The 15355-nt window shown below is 37.3% G+C and overlaps 1 protein-coding gene across 1 annotated transcript; it reads right to left on the bottom strand.

Annotated features, from left to right (window-relative positions):
• On the bottom strand, window positions 1-5113 carry LOC103932167 (probable hexosyltransferase MUCI70). The gene is made up of 9 exons (XM_009341748.3): window positions 4302-5113; window positions 3503-3742; window positions 3097-3310; window positions 2820-2929; window positions 2537-2736; window positions 2090-2193; window positions 1102-1289; window positions 821-1020; window positions 1-646 (listed from the first exon to the last, which is right to left on the bottom strand). The coding sequence occupies exons 1-9, from the start codon at window positions 4552-4554 to the stop codon at window positions 383-385; spliced, it is 1773 nt and encodes a 590-aa protein (XP_009340023.2). The 5' UTR covers window positions 4555-5113; the 3' UTR covers window positions 1-382.
• Window positions 5114-15355: the final 10242 nt, after the last annotated feature.

The following is a 15355-nucleotide window of genomic DNA, read 5'->3' as shown; positions in this document are numbered from 1 at the left end:
TTCAGGAACTTTCTTTAACTTTATTGATTTTTCAAATTAAAAGACATGAGTGTGTAGCTACTAGTATATAATTTTTTGGGTGGGTGGGGGTACAATGGTAATTGAAAGGGCAAAATGGGCCACTACATATGAGGGGGTTTTGGTAGCAACTAGCAACCCATATTATTTTTAATTTGGGAAAATTATACTTATATATATACAACAAAAAATTGATTAAACTTTGACAATATTCCGAAAGGTAGAAAGAATGAGGAGAAAGCCGCTCCATGTTGAAGCAGAGCTAGGACACTCATCTTGCACGAAATCCTCCGTCCCCGCCGCCGTGAACGAATTTCGAAAGGGGGAGGCTTAAAGAATGATGTAATTTTCTTGAACAAAACTTTTAACTTGAATCAATGTCTCTACCACCGGCAACAACTTTGCGGTGACGCCTAGAGCCCGACCTCCTATCTCTCCCGCGCCTTGGAGGCCTCTTAGCTGGGGCGTTTACAACCCTTTCGGGTGAAGTTTCGGTTGATGGTTTAACTGGTGGTTCGTTACTTAAAGCTGGGAGTGAGGGAGGTAGTGGTGGTGGTAATAGCGGTGGTGGAGGAACAGCCTTAGGAAGACGAGGAGCCATATGCTCCAATACATCTCTATGATATTTCTGTAGACGACGAAAAACATACATAAAATGCATCAAGGAACATAAGAAAAAGATAAATAATTGAACTGCAATTGCACCCGATGACCACCACACATCCTTCCCAAAGGGAAAAAAGGTGTTTCTTCGGTGTTCTTAATAACGATCATTTATCTTCCAAAACATACGCACGCGTACCTGAACAACAAAATTGCGCCTTTCACAGTCGTAGAACATACTGATAGTCCAGTTTGTCTTTGCCCGAATGTGGTCTCTCACTATGCAAAAACTAATTTGATCCCTGGAAGTAAAACGATCAACTTCATGGAACCAAAGACAAGCGGCGAGGTTGCTGATGGGGACATGCTCCCTTATTATAACACATCCTTCAGGAACGTCTGCAGCAAGGCAAAAACACGAAAACTTATAGTAAAGTGAAACATAGACAATATGTTTTAGCATAGTGAAGTTCCACCTACCACTTGTAATGGGAAGCTTTTCCTCAGAATATGGGGTCAAACCTTCCCTTTTGTAAAATTCAACCTGGAAGTCAATAGAGGCATTGTCGTATTTTCCAGCAGCTTTATTTGCCTCAGCTTCCGTAAACACGTCAAAGCGTTTATAATGTCTAGAAATTGCAAAAGTTGCATTCTTTCTCCACAAGAACCTGAAATAAATGTTTGTTTTCATGGAAGCATAAGCATTGATGCTGGTAAACCCGGCTGAATAAAGATAGCAAGAAAGAGCAAAGACTCACTTTGGACCGGTTACAATTTGCTTTTCAATCTGATGTTTCATATCCAAACGAAAGGGGTACATAAATGGACAGTACCCTAATATAAGTGTCAGAAGACTCAAATATCTTGTCGTGTTTCTACAGATTTCATCCATACTGGAGCATTATTTTGATTTTGTTCACACAAAACAAAACATAATGTCCCAGAAAAAGCAATATAAACAGAAAGTTTAGCCATATATGACTAGAGTTGGACTAGTCAACTATGTGCGAGTCAAAATATATGGAGGGGCGAACATAAAGGAAAGTGAAATAGGGGAAGCAGCTTTTAGGACTCAAAGCACTGATTTTGTAAGTTGAGAAGCATATGATAATTCATGAACGTGCCACAGTCAGACGTGGTTGTAAGATGCAAAATTACATCAGAAAGAGGTAACCAGGAAATTGAACAAAAGATATCATGCAGAAAATGCACTTGTTTCGCAACATTACTAAGATGGTTATTATTTTGCATCTGGGCGTTTGGAAGTTGCTTCTAAGAAAACCTGGCCAAAATGTTGAACAAGATACCGATGATATTCCAAACTAATTTCCGAAAAACAAAATTACAAAGACCTACTTATACTAAGCTTAAGCTATAAATTTTTTAATTTTGTTTTGGCGAAAAAAAAATAACCTATAAATAAATTGATCTAAGGCTAGATATATGTGAAAATTTCAATCAGATATACCTTTCAAGAATTTGATATGGATCCACGACAAGTTCAAGTTTCCCATCAATCCATAAAGAAAAGCGGGCATTAGGAAACATCCTATGCACTAGAAGTTTGGGAATCTGCAAAAGATGTAATCTGCATCAAAGTTCCGTCAAGGTATAACACATGTATATAAAACACAGCATTCGGCAAAGAAAGCCCCATTATCCTAGTGACACATTTAAATGCATGGAAACAGAACCATTCACACTAAACTCATTTGCTCCTTTTAGAGAAGCTTAAATGATATCTTATATGTTCCCAAATCATTATACTGCTCACTTGTGATCAAATTTTGCACAACATGATAAACACCTGTCTACGGATTTCCATAACTGAAGAGCCAACTTTACGAAACTATAACCAAGGACAACTCCACTCTAGAGTTGAAAAAATTTGCTTGCAAAAAATTAGAAATCTTACCTTCCCAGTGCGCCTTCCATCTGTGTAAGGAGGATTATGCACAACCACAGTTCTCCATATACCAACTTTCCGATCGCTGCCCATTTTTCCAGATGTCCTCAAGTAAGCTTCTGTCACATTATCTATAAACATGTAGAAGCAAACGGTCTCCTTGGAATAATCACTAATGTTCCTTGGCTGGTTTATCTCATCAAAATTTCCTGATGAAAACAAAATTCAATTGATAAGGAATCCACCATATATATCTAATAAAAAGTTGAATTGAAAATTTACCGCATATTACCAAATATAGCCGATGCAACAACCACTCCATTACACTGCTCCATATCATTTAGGTCAACCTCATCCAAATCATATCCTGTAGTCCGCCCAGGTTTACTTCCTCTAACAAATCTGATTGATGCTCAAATCCGCCAAGCAAAATGCACAATAAACTTAAATGAGTAGAGCCAATAGAAGCTCATTATTACAAGACTAACTAATTCAAAAAAGAAAAAACAGGTATAAAAAAATAATATTAGAAAATGTGACGAAGGGAAAGCAAAAAGGGAGAAACATACCCGCAGTGCACACTCATTGACTCTCTTATATCATAAGAATCACTCCTTTGCTTCAATGTAGGGTATCCACCAAAATCTGAGCCTCCAAATTCTGTATCTCTTGATAAATTCTCTTCATAAATGTATGTTAAATTCTTAAGAACCGGAGAATATGAAGGGACCTTCGGCATCAAGGCTATGGCTTCTTCCACAGGAAGGTAACATACTGGACAAGCTGAAACGTAAAGAAGGAAGAAACTCAGCAACATCACATGAGTTGCTAACTTATCTTAGTGCCAAATATTCTTGCCATCTTGAATTTTAAAAGAACGTAATGCAGAATATTTTTCGAGAGAAGAGGAAGAGAGAGAGAACGATAAATCTGGAATAACCAAAAAAAAATATCAAAGAAAATGTAGAAACTTACGTCGTGGTCCAGTTCTTTTTTTATCTGCTGGTGGGGGAGGCAAAGTGAATGTATTACATGGATGCCCAGGAGGAAGAGTGTAACCCAGAAAAGCAGCAGGAGGAGGAGGGGGCAACGCCAGCGGAAAAGTCATGCTGATACTTTGAGCTCCATGTTGTCTTGAGGATTCAGAAAAACTTGAAGTGATGCTGTTGTTAACACTAATGTTTCCGACATTGACAACATCTTGTCCATCTTCACCTATAGATGAGCAGATAAGCATATATTACTTCCTTAAGCAAATCAAAGAGGTAATTTTGAGCTCAGATACACGGATATCAAGCTAAATACATACATAAAGCCCATGTTTATCAAGTAAACATCTTTCAGTCTAAGAAATGAACTTAGTACTAAAAATTTCAACTAGAAGAAGATTTTAATACCACCAGATAGGGAAGCAACACTAATGCAGATGAAATTCATTCTACACTGTCACTACGAGAAGCATCTCTTGAACAAAATGGTAACCTAGTAACTCTCCCACCATGATTCACAAAAGCCGTGCGAAATGCATTGCTCAAGTTTAATTAATGTGCTAAGACTAATCGTTTACTCTCAATTAAACTAGCATTCAACCCAATTCTCTTCCCCAGCTTCAAAATCGAACTCGATCAACTAAATTACACTGAAGAATCAGTTCTATCAAAATCAGCTAGTATCAACTCAAACAAGCAATACCCCCACATCAACACACAGAACTAATACAGAACCAAATTAAATTCATAAAAATCAAACATGCACAGGAACACGAATACCGAACCTTTTCCAACGTACAAAACCCAGACGAAAACTGCGGCGGAGATGAGGCAGAGCAGCAGCATTCCAACCTTCTTCCGGCCGGCAAACTTGCAGATCCAATGGAACAACCTATCCTTCTCCTTGAGCATTTTCGACGGCTTCCTTGCAGATTGGATTGGCAACACTCCGTTGATGCTGTTGATGTTGTTGTTCTGTAGCTGTTTTTCCAAAGAACCATAACTCCCTGAGCGAATCCCCAATGACCCTCCAGTCATTGTTGATTCAAACCTTCATGTGCCCCTCTCATCTGCCTCTTCCTCCCAATCCCAACCCAATCATTCAAAAACCTCCCAAAAACCCAGAATTTTTTTCTCGATCAAAAACCCATACTTTCAACTACCCAACTCATCAAATCAGCCGCAGAATTAAGGGCCACTCCCAAATTTCACTGAATCACAAGCTCCCCTGCTGCCCAATTGCACTAAAAAAAACAACACTCGGAACTCAGCTTTTCCAAAATATCTGTTCTTTCTCGAATCCGAAAGCCAAAAAAACAAAGTGGGAAGTGACGAGCAAGAACAAATATGCTTCTGGGAATCGAGGATTGCTGAAAACAAGAACAAAATTCTGCTCCAACCACTGAAAGAAATGAAATTTGAACTCTGAAGGGTGGAAAATTAAAAATTGGTGATTGGGTTTGTAGGGTTTATAGCATAAATCTAGGTTTTAATCTAGGTTTTTGTGAGAAGAAATCTGGGATCACAATTTACAAACAAATTGTAGTTTTTTTATTTTATTATTATTCTGATAATTTTCAGGTGATGACGGTGAGAACAAAATCTTGGATTATTTATAATTGTCCAAATTTGTGGAAATATTTCAAATGAAATTAGGGAATTTATGACGTGCTAACCTGCGCCATGTACGTGATGTTAACCACAAACAGACGGCGTCCCCTTGTCTCACTCAGGTGGTATTTATCTTTCGTGCTACCGTCAGTACAAATCAAGACGTCTGGCAACTTGGGGGAATATTTGTACTCTTAATTCTTTATTTTGATTGTTTAAGACGGTAAAATCATTTCTTACAGCTTAATCCTTTTGGTTTCTGGTTTTTTATTGGTTAATCGCTTCGGTTCGTTTACAAATTCATTTTTATGTTTTCGAAGAAAACCACAGATTTCATTTATGAAATGGGCAAATACCATGTTCATGCAGATCAAAAACTGTTGGATTGAAATCCTTAACAAATACAATGACCACTCTTTTTTCTACTTGGTTTGGCTGGATTGCACTAAGAAGTTATGGATATAGGATGAAAACTTGACCATACATGACAAACCACGATATGTAATGTTCACTTGGACGTCCGAATGGTGCTGTGGAAAGTACAAATAAATTAAAACTTAAAGTAATTAAAGTTAAAGTGCGCATGTAAGCAGGATTTAGCTCGATTCTAAGGTCCAAGTGTACATTCATGATTCATGGTCAGGATATGTCAAACTGTAATACACTTCACTCATCCTTGTACTAGATACAATGCAAGATCATAAGGTAAGTTTTCTATAAACATAATACACACGATTTTTTGTTTTTACGTGTACAAAAGCTCATATCTATAATATTTTCAATTAAGAACTTGTCTCGTACTTTTATTTATCGACAATAAAAGTATTTGTGCAAGGCAATAAGTTTCTCAATATGTTATTCTTTTGAAACGTGGACAAAGTACAGGAGGCTTCCAATTAATATAGAGCGTTTACCTTTATGTTCAACGTACGGTGTTTGATTCATTCTTCTTTCAGCATCATTGGTTTAAAAAATGAAAAAAAAATAAAAATGAATATGGGTCGCCATATACTAATTAAACGTGATAACTTTGCGTGCAGCTTTTCAGGTCACTTGCCATGCTATTACTCAAAGGGAGCATAACTTTCATTTGATGCAATCTATCCTCTTGTTTATTTTTGTTAGATTTGGAAAGTTTTGAATGCTCATAAATAAGTTAATCAAAATCAATTCAAATTAAAACGTGCAAGTTGCAAATTCATCAATTTGATGCAATATGGATAAGCACAATAGCCAAGGTTTAAAACATTCGTCAAATTCATTGCTTCAAATTATAGAAGGGTTTTATCACAATTACGATATAATTTGGATGAGAAATGCTAAGGAGATTTTTTTAAAGTGGGACTTTATATGAACTCTCTGTCACCTAATAGTTTAACGTCAATTCTATGTCATTATAAAATATTGTGCAAAAAAAATGAATTGAAAGAAAATCATGCTTTTGTGAGAATCTCCTTAAAAATTCTCAAATACTTTATATTGTTATCTTTTATAGTGTTAATAGAATAACGTATAAACAGATAAAGAGTGCTCGGGAGAAGAAAAAAAGTGTAAAAATCATCTTCTTTTTTTTTTTCTTTTTTTTTTCCGAATTACGTGAGCTCCTAAGTTAGTACTTAGAAATCGGGATTGATAAAACGAGACCCCAAGAGGTTTCATGGGTCATAACCATGCGTATGCAATCTCTAGCACCACCAAGTGGTCCACTCACTGCCACTGTGGGCGTGGTGGGCCTGAATGTAGGAGTTTTGAGACTCCAAACACAAACGTATGAATTTGTGATGTGTTGGTGTGGCATATATTTTGCTTATTGTATTGGTTTACTGTGGAGATAAACAGTTCAAGATTTTATATTCACTGCGTCATCTAATAAATTCGATAAGTACATAATAAGGTAAGTTCAAGTCCAAAAAACACGTCTCCTGATGTATGTCACACCTATTGTTTACTCTCGTATCTTAGTTTCTCTAGGACCAAATAATCGTCTAAAAATGTGGGGTATTGTAGGAGTTTTGAGACTCCTATTGTCCCACATCGAGAAACATTGAATTGTCAATAGCTTTTATATAGGTCTAATCCTTTATACTAGTAGTTAGGATTTGAACCATTTGGAAATGAATTGAAGGTTTAGGCCTTATGGTTGTGGGATTAGATTTGTATAATATAGTCTAATACAATTAATATTAATTAATCATGACAAGGGCCTTGGAAGTTAAAATTAATCAAATTCATTAATTTTAATTTCGGATTAAGTTTTTAATTAATTTATTAATTAAAAAATGTTTTGATTAAGAGACACAGCTCTTAGAAAGAGTTGGGTATTTTCAAATACGCTGAACAAGTATTTGAAAGGGTGTGAAACAACCTATATATCTACAATCATAGTTTCCAAGTAGCTTAATCTTTTCTTCCTCTTTTTCTTCCATACAAAATTCCTAGAGAGTAAACACACAAAACATTTCGCTAGAATTTTATAATCCAGTGCGGGTTGTAGAATTAGGTAGTTGTATCGTGGTAGAGCAAACGTTGTAGAACCACAAGTACAAGAGTGAGATGGAAATATTGATTGAAGGACATAACTTTTGTGCTAGCATCTACCTTTGGTTCATTCACATTAGTATCATTTTAATTTATGTATTTATTGTGTAATTTCATTTTGCATTGCAAGTATTTTTGAGTAATAAAATATAAGTACTTCATGTGACAACCCGTTCCAAATTTTAATCGGATATCCCCGAAGGGACAAGGAACCAATTAGAAAATAAAAGTGAAGCTTGCAGCTAATCAAAAAAAGAAAGAAGAAAAGAAAGAAAAGAAAAAAAAAAAAAAAAAAAAAAAAAAAAAGGGAAGAAAGCTTCCCGTGCACCCATACCGCACCACCGTGAGGCCATCTTCCAAGGCCGATTCCGGCCAACTCCGGTGGAGTTTTTCGATGCCACCACCACCATCTTGAAGCTCTCATTCCCCTCTACAAAACCCACCCAAGAACCACTTTGATTAACCATGGGATGTGGAGTTTTGAGGCCACGAAAGTTGACGAAAATCAATGGTGCTCCGGCCACCCTTTTCGATTTTCCGGCAAATCGGCAAAGCAATGGCCGATGCCATCACTTGGGCTTTGTAGCCCATCATCCCAGGAGCAAAACCCAACCAACCTTGGCCCCGTTGGACCACCGTAGACGACGAATCGACGTCGGGAAGTTTTAGGCATCCGCCGGCTTCGTGGGCAAAATTGACCATCTTCCGTCCATTTTTGGACTTCGTGGCAGGTATGAAAGTTGCTCCACTCACTGAGATCTTCATTTCTGTGAAGTTTGAGAATTTTTGGAAATAATTGGATTTTCCGGCGAGTCGAGGCGGCCGACCGCCACCCGCGGCGGCGCGTGGCCAGTGGGCCGCCAATGCTATTTTTAGGCTATGTCAAATGTCTTGAATTCAGTTTTGTCATTTGAATGACGTAGGTTGATAGTTGGAACCTAAATTCGTTACGATACGTTACTTGGTAAAATGTGAATCGATGATCCGACCGTTGGATCATCACCAAAATTGGATACATTATAATACATAATATTTAAAGATTATAGGAATTTACGGATCGAGAATCCGACTTACGGATCTTCCTGAATTGGATTTGTAAGTTAGTAAAATAAATGTTCACGGCCACTTGTTTTAGGCAATTGGCGGAGATCTGACCGTTGGATCATAATGAAATTTTAATATGTTATTCTAGAAACATATTGTGGATCGTTGGGAGTTGCGGATTGGAAATCTGATATGCTGATCTTCCGGGTCAAGTTATACAGGGTTGTAAACCCTACCGTCGATCTTTGATCGACGGTTGACTTGTGGTCAATGGGTCTCAAACTATTTTAGAATGTCGTTGAGGTTGTGTTTTATGTGAATTACATATTCTACGGATAAGAGTTCTGAGATGTGATTTGATAATTGGTCACAGGGACCAATCATTCAGGACGCCTCGATGCGTGCGCTAGAGAATCATAGCGTGGACTCCAGGTAAGTGGATCTTTTCCTTTTTATCCCACATATTATTGAGAGTTCTATCGACACCTTTAAATTGATTAGCCACATTACTTTCATATATAATTATTGTGAATGCTTGAAGTACTATATGAACTACGAATGGCTTGATCCCTGTTTAGGGTACGTAGGCAGTCTAACGAGACGTTAGATGCAGCCATAAAATATTTGAGACAAAAACCTTGCTTGGGAAATTAAGTAAGGCGAAGGAAATTGGTAAAGGCAAGTTTTAGTTTTATGAATTAGTTAGCTAAATTAGTGTTAATTGGGTCGTCATGGATAATTATCCCTGAAAATGAGTAGTTTGGGAGTAGGGCGTTGTTGATTATACACTTCTCACTGTATTGTTTATAATTGAACATGCTACGACATGGTTGAGTATTAGATTGCATCATGGTATATCAATATGTATATTACTTGCATATAATTATTGGGAATGCTTTCAAGTGCAAAGGTGAACTCAGGACACCCAGGTAAGTTCAGGTGAGTTTGTGGTACTAGTTGAATCGATTACGTTATAGCATGACTACAGTTATGAGTTAGGCAACTTCGATACTGTCGTACTGGTTGCCATGAGTTGTACATGCTATGTTGAGATGCATTGAGAGCTCATAAACCTGCACCCCGGTGTTAGTGCTCCTGCCCGTGGCCAGGGCACAGTTCTTCACGTGATGTTCACCTCCCGCACCTTACGCTCACCTTGGATCCAAGGTAGGTGCACAGTCCTGTCGTACAGACCACTTTAGGTGGTTCCGACTCGTAGGTGACCCGCGATTATTCGCACAGCCTTCACGTGATCGTAGCACTAGAGCGTTTATATGTATTACACCCAGGCCTGTCGTACAGACCACTTTAGGTGGTTCCGACTCGTGTGCAGGTATACTTATTGAGATATTGGCTAGCCAGGATTGACGAGATATGGATAAGTCGTACAGGTCACTATAGGTGACTCCGACTTATATGCTAGCCAGGCTTGACGAGATATGGATAAGTCGTACAGGTCACTACAAGTGACTCCGACTTATATGCTAGACAGGATTGACGAGATATGGATAAGTCGTACAGGTCACTATAGGTGACTCCGACTTATATGCTAGCCATGATTGATGAGATATGGATAAGTCGTACAGGTCATTATAGGTGACTCCGACTTATATGCTAAACAGGATTGATGAGATATGGATAAGTCGTACAGGTCACTATAGGTGACTTCGACTTATATGCTAGCCATGATTGATGAGATATGGATAAGTTGTACATGTCATTTTAGATGACTCTGACTGATATATCATTTTGTATTGATTTAGTTCATTTGGCCTACTTATTGATGTATGGTGGAGTTGATGGCAAACCGTGGTTTTGGTCATTTCCGAGTATGGTTTGGATATATGTATATATGTTGTATTGTCTTATGGAAAACGATACGGGTTTTACATTTAGGGGCATTACTTTTTGAGAGGTAGTAACTTTGGGAAGCTTGGTTTTATTGCTTACTCACACCTTCTGTTTGGTGCCCTCCAGGTTTTAGCTGCTGAGTTTGTATCGACAAGAATCTGTGACGAATCTTTGTATTGATGGATATTTTTGAGGGTATGATTCTTACCCATACTACTGTACCTTACTTATGCTCTGACATCGCGTGTGAAATGGGTTCGCTCCCACTCGTAGCGCACTCTGGTATTTAGACACTTTTAGATTCAAATTTATTCACTTTTTATGCACTATCACATTTTATGGCTTCGTCACCTTCCAGGTGTCGGCCAGCACAGCTCGATTCAGGGTCCAAGTGGACTTTCTGGGTCGGGGTGTGTCACTTCAAGTTCTGTATTTCTTTTACTTTTGTTTCTAAATTGTTCTCCAACACTGAAGTCATTTGGAAAAGCATAATGCACATCTATTAATGTCTCATTTGCGAGGGTAACTAATATATTCTAAGACTGCTTCCATATAAATGCTTAACAAAAAAAACATACTTATCTTGAACACTAATAATATTTGATATCATTAAATCCCATTGATATGTTTGTCAAGATGGTGAAGTCGTGGTAGCCTGGTCCTCATGGACGTTGACCTAATTGCCAATTGCGAAGCACATTGGAAAGTTTAGGCACTGATTTTCAAATATTTAACAATACAAAGCAATTACCTGTCGTAAGGGGATTGGAAGGATTTAGACGTGGTTTAATTTTAAAAGCAAACATTATTTATTGAATATATAATATAGATAATTAGTAATTAGTGGTGACCTTGTTCTAATTAATTATTCATGTCACCGTTATCTTTCTATAATTTGGTAACAAATGAACGTGGCACATGCAGGTAGCATCATTTCCATAGTGGGAGAAAGAGACTTTGGAGCTTTATACATAGATTACATTCCTTATAGAAGGGATGTTAATAATACTCTCTTAAAAGTAAGATTTTTTTATAAGTTCTCCGTTACCTTATATTTTTGGCATAATTTATGTGCTAGCTTTATAAAATACTGTGCAAAAATGTGAGGTAATAAAGAGTACATGAAACCTAACTTTAAAAGAATCTTCTTAGCATTTCTCTTCCTTCTTATATAATCTTCATCCATCAGTTTAGTGAAATTGATGATAAAAAAACCAAGGGGCAAGACGAAAGTCATGCATAGAGATATTGAACGACAAAGAAGACAAGAAATGGCCATCCTCTATGCATCTCTACGATCTCAACTCCCCCTTGAATATATCAAGGTAAACTGGTTATATTTTTCTTTGATAATTGAGCACATGAACTATGTTTCCTTATATAACAAAGTTGCAAGATAGATGCTTGAAACAGCAAACAAATTAAAAGCAGAATATAACCAATTCGAGAATGTAGATGCTTGAACAATATCATCTCATCATCATCGACTGGAATTGAAGGGGAACGCCTTGAACCGTGTGTGAATAATGTCGATTGGGGTTGAAGGAGAAGTCTAGACTCGAGTTGAGACTAACAGTCCAAATAGTTGAAAAGATTTTAGTCATGTTACGATGTAATTGAATCCATACTAAATGTATGAACTCAACTAAATAACAACTTATAACCCAACATCTAATATGAGTGGTAAAGTAAATTTTTTAAATTTTATTTTGGTGCGGTTTAATCGGTTCAAATGGTTAAAACCGAAACCAAACTGTTTTTCTTCTCCTGCAACTTGATTTCGACCGAAACCATTTTAAAACTGTAAAAACCAAACCGTTTGATCCGTGTTCCGATTTCGGTTTTCGAAAGTGCTCCCCCTACTTATAACGCTTCCTTGCTGACTGACCAGCACGTATGATTGACTTTTCACTTTTCACTTCTCGACTTCAAGTGCCTCTCCATTTTCAAACTTATTTACAGTCGCATGCATGCTCATGCTAACATATTGCTAGGTGGCTGCCGCAGGTAAATTAAGGCACGTGGTCATTGAATTAATTCGGTTTTAAAAGTGTTTCATTACGTGTTAACTTTAATGATTAATCCCTAATCCTAGAGCAATCCCGCGCGCTTGCTTACTGTTTGGTAGAACTTGTCGGTGGAAGGAAAAAAATATAAAAATAAATAAATTATCTTCATATAAGCTGGTATGCAATCTGCAGCCGCCATATATCTGGATATTGGATTGTTGTTGCCAATTGGTTGTCAAAACCATGTGGTGCGTGGGTCGTGCACACAAGTCTCCGTTCACAGTTTTTATATCCGTAACATAATATATCTTACTTTTAAAGTAAATTAATAATAAAATAAAATAAAATTCATATTGGAATAATAACATTATATGCCTATATTTCAATACACCGAAAAATTACTCAGACACGGGCTTCTTGCTAACACTAACAAACAAACCATGATAACCATTTCTTATTTGCTTACCAGAATAAAAATTAGTGATGATGATGAATCGGATTATGGTGTTGTTTAATCAAGCCAGCAACCTCCCAAAGGTAGCAAAGATTAGTCTGAACTCTGAAATGGTCACTTAAACCCGTTTGGAAAACCAAATCTTCAAATTATTTATTGACCACTGATTATGATAGGCCACCAACTGTTAAAGTCACCATCTCTTTTCCATTTAAGGTGCTTAAACCTTATTTTAATTATATTCTGAAAATTATTAATTTAATTCATTAAAATCTACTGTCACATTCCGAGTCTCCGACCTGGGCCCTCACCACATCCCGTGTTCGACTCCACCGTAGCACAATATTGTCCGCTTTGGGTCCCGACCACGCCCTTCTGGTTTTGTTTCTGGGAACTCATGAGCAACTTCCCAGTGGGTCACCCATCCTAGGATTGCTCTCGCGCGAACTCGCTTGGCTTCGGAGTTCCTTGTAAGATTCCACATCGCCCAAGGGTGAGGATCTTGTAAGCCTTATATGTATATTCTCATCTCTACCTAGCATAAGGCCTTTTGGAAGCTGACTGGCTTCGGGTTCCATTGGAACTCCGAAGTTAAGCGAGTTTGCGCGAGAGCAATCTCAAGATGGGTGACCCACTGGGAAGTTCTCGTGTGAGTTCCTAGAAACAAAATCGTGAGGGCGTGGTAGGGGCCCAAAGTGGACAATATCGTGTTACAGAGGAATTGAGCCCAGGATGTGGTGGGGGCCCAGGCGGGGATATGGCAATTTGGTATCAAAGCCAATCCCTGGTCGGATGTGTGCCGACGAGGACGTCGGGCCACTAAGGGGAGGTGGATTGTAAGATCCCACATCGCCCAGGAATGAGGATTCTGTAAGCCTTATATGTATATTCTCATATTTACCTAACACGAGGCTTTTTTGGAGCTCACTAGCTTTGGGTTCCATTGGAACTCCGAAGTTAAGCGAGTTCACGCGAGAGCAATTCCAGGATAGGTGATCCACTGGGAAGCTGCTCGTGAGTTCCCAGAAACAAAGCCGTGAGGGCGTGGTCGGGGCCTAAAGCGAACAATATCGTGCTACGGTGAAATCGAATTCGGGATGTAGTAGAGACGGGGGCTGGAATGTGACATCTACTACATAATCAGACAACATATTTCTTTTTTAATATAGGAAAAATAAAAACGTATACATCTCTCTTATCCATATCCACACTTCATATCACTAATTATACTAATTCATATTCTCTACTTGCAAAAATCAAGTAATTTGTTGGCATTAGTTTGTTGCAAAATGTTACTTTACCGTACGTTCCAACTTGAGATTTCTACAAATATTGTAAATAATGTTCTAGGAAAGTACAAGTCACACACTCATTTTTACCTCTCATACATTCTTGTTAATTTTTGACCATTAGTCTTCTTTAATTCATTTTATCTAACAACCAAAAATTGAGAGAGACGTGTGAGAAGTAAAAAATAGGATGTAAAAAGCACTACCCATGTTCTATCTTTTATACTTTTTCAAGTTTTAGGTTGGTTTCCATAATTAAATTGTCTAAAGATTCTTTTCCCTCACATTGCATTATGTATTATAAAATTGAATCATTTTATGTCTTTTATTCATTTGTTCTATATTACCGTTAAACTAATGATGTGACATATAGTTAACCGCTTATAGGTAAAAGCAACACGCTTAAACCAATTGAACCAAACCATTCGTTTATTGTTTTAGAATTCGAAGTACTGAGGAAAAGCTTAAGCTCCATGATGCCTAGTTATGGTTCATGTGCGCAGGTGTGCTTCAACATAAACTCAGAAAACAGTTACCCACTTGTCACGTTATCAACTTAAAAATGATCATGCTAACGTCATAAGATAGAAATTAATACAATTTTAAATTCACATAATACAATATAAAAGAAAATTAAATTCGTAAACATTTTAAAAAACACTTAAGACTTGAAAAGTGTAAAATGTATTCAATCCTAAAAATAATAATCAAATGTTTAATTATTTTTTCATTCTGACTTTTCTTTGTGTTCAACTTGAGAGGTATTATTCTGAAAAAAAGAATTTGAGAGGTATTAACTTGGCCAACCAAACCTAATTATCCCCAAAGTCAAAAACAACTCTTTTTCCATTCTCAATGTATGGTAGCAGATAGATTTTTCTGGGATGTCCAAAGTACATATTATATATCAGCCAACTAGGGTTTAATAATTTGTTCCCTTCTCTTCAATGGAGAAGACAGGTTTTTCAGCATATCGAGAACACAATTTGATATATTAAACGTTGAAATCACTTATATTATAACATTTTATGTCTCTATTCATG

The sequence above is a fragment of a genome, unplaced genomic scaffold, assembly GCF_019419815.1.
Source record: "Pyrus x bretschneideri cultivar Hongxiangsu unplaced genomic scaffold, Pyrus_bretschneideri_v1 Contig19, whole genome shotgun sequence".
NCBI lineage: Eukaryota > Viridiplantae > Streptophyta > Magnoliopsida > Rosales > Rosaceae > Pyrus > Pyrus x bretschneideri.
Note: the sequence above shows the minus strand (reverse complement) of the source record. Positions and strands in the feature narration are given on the sequence as shown.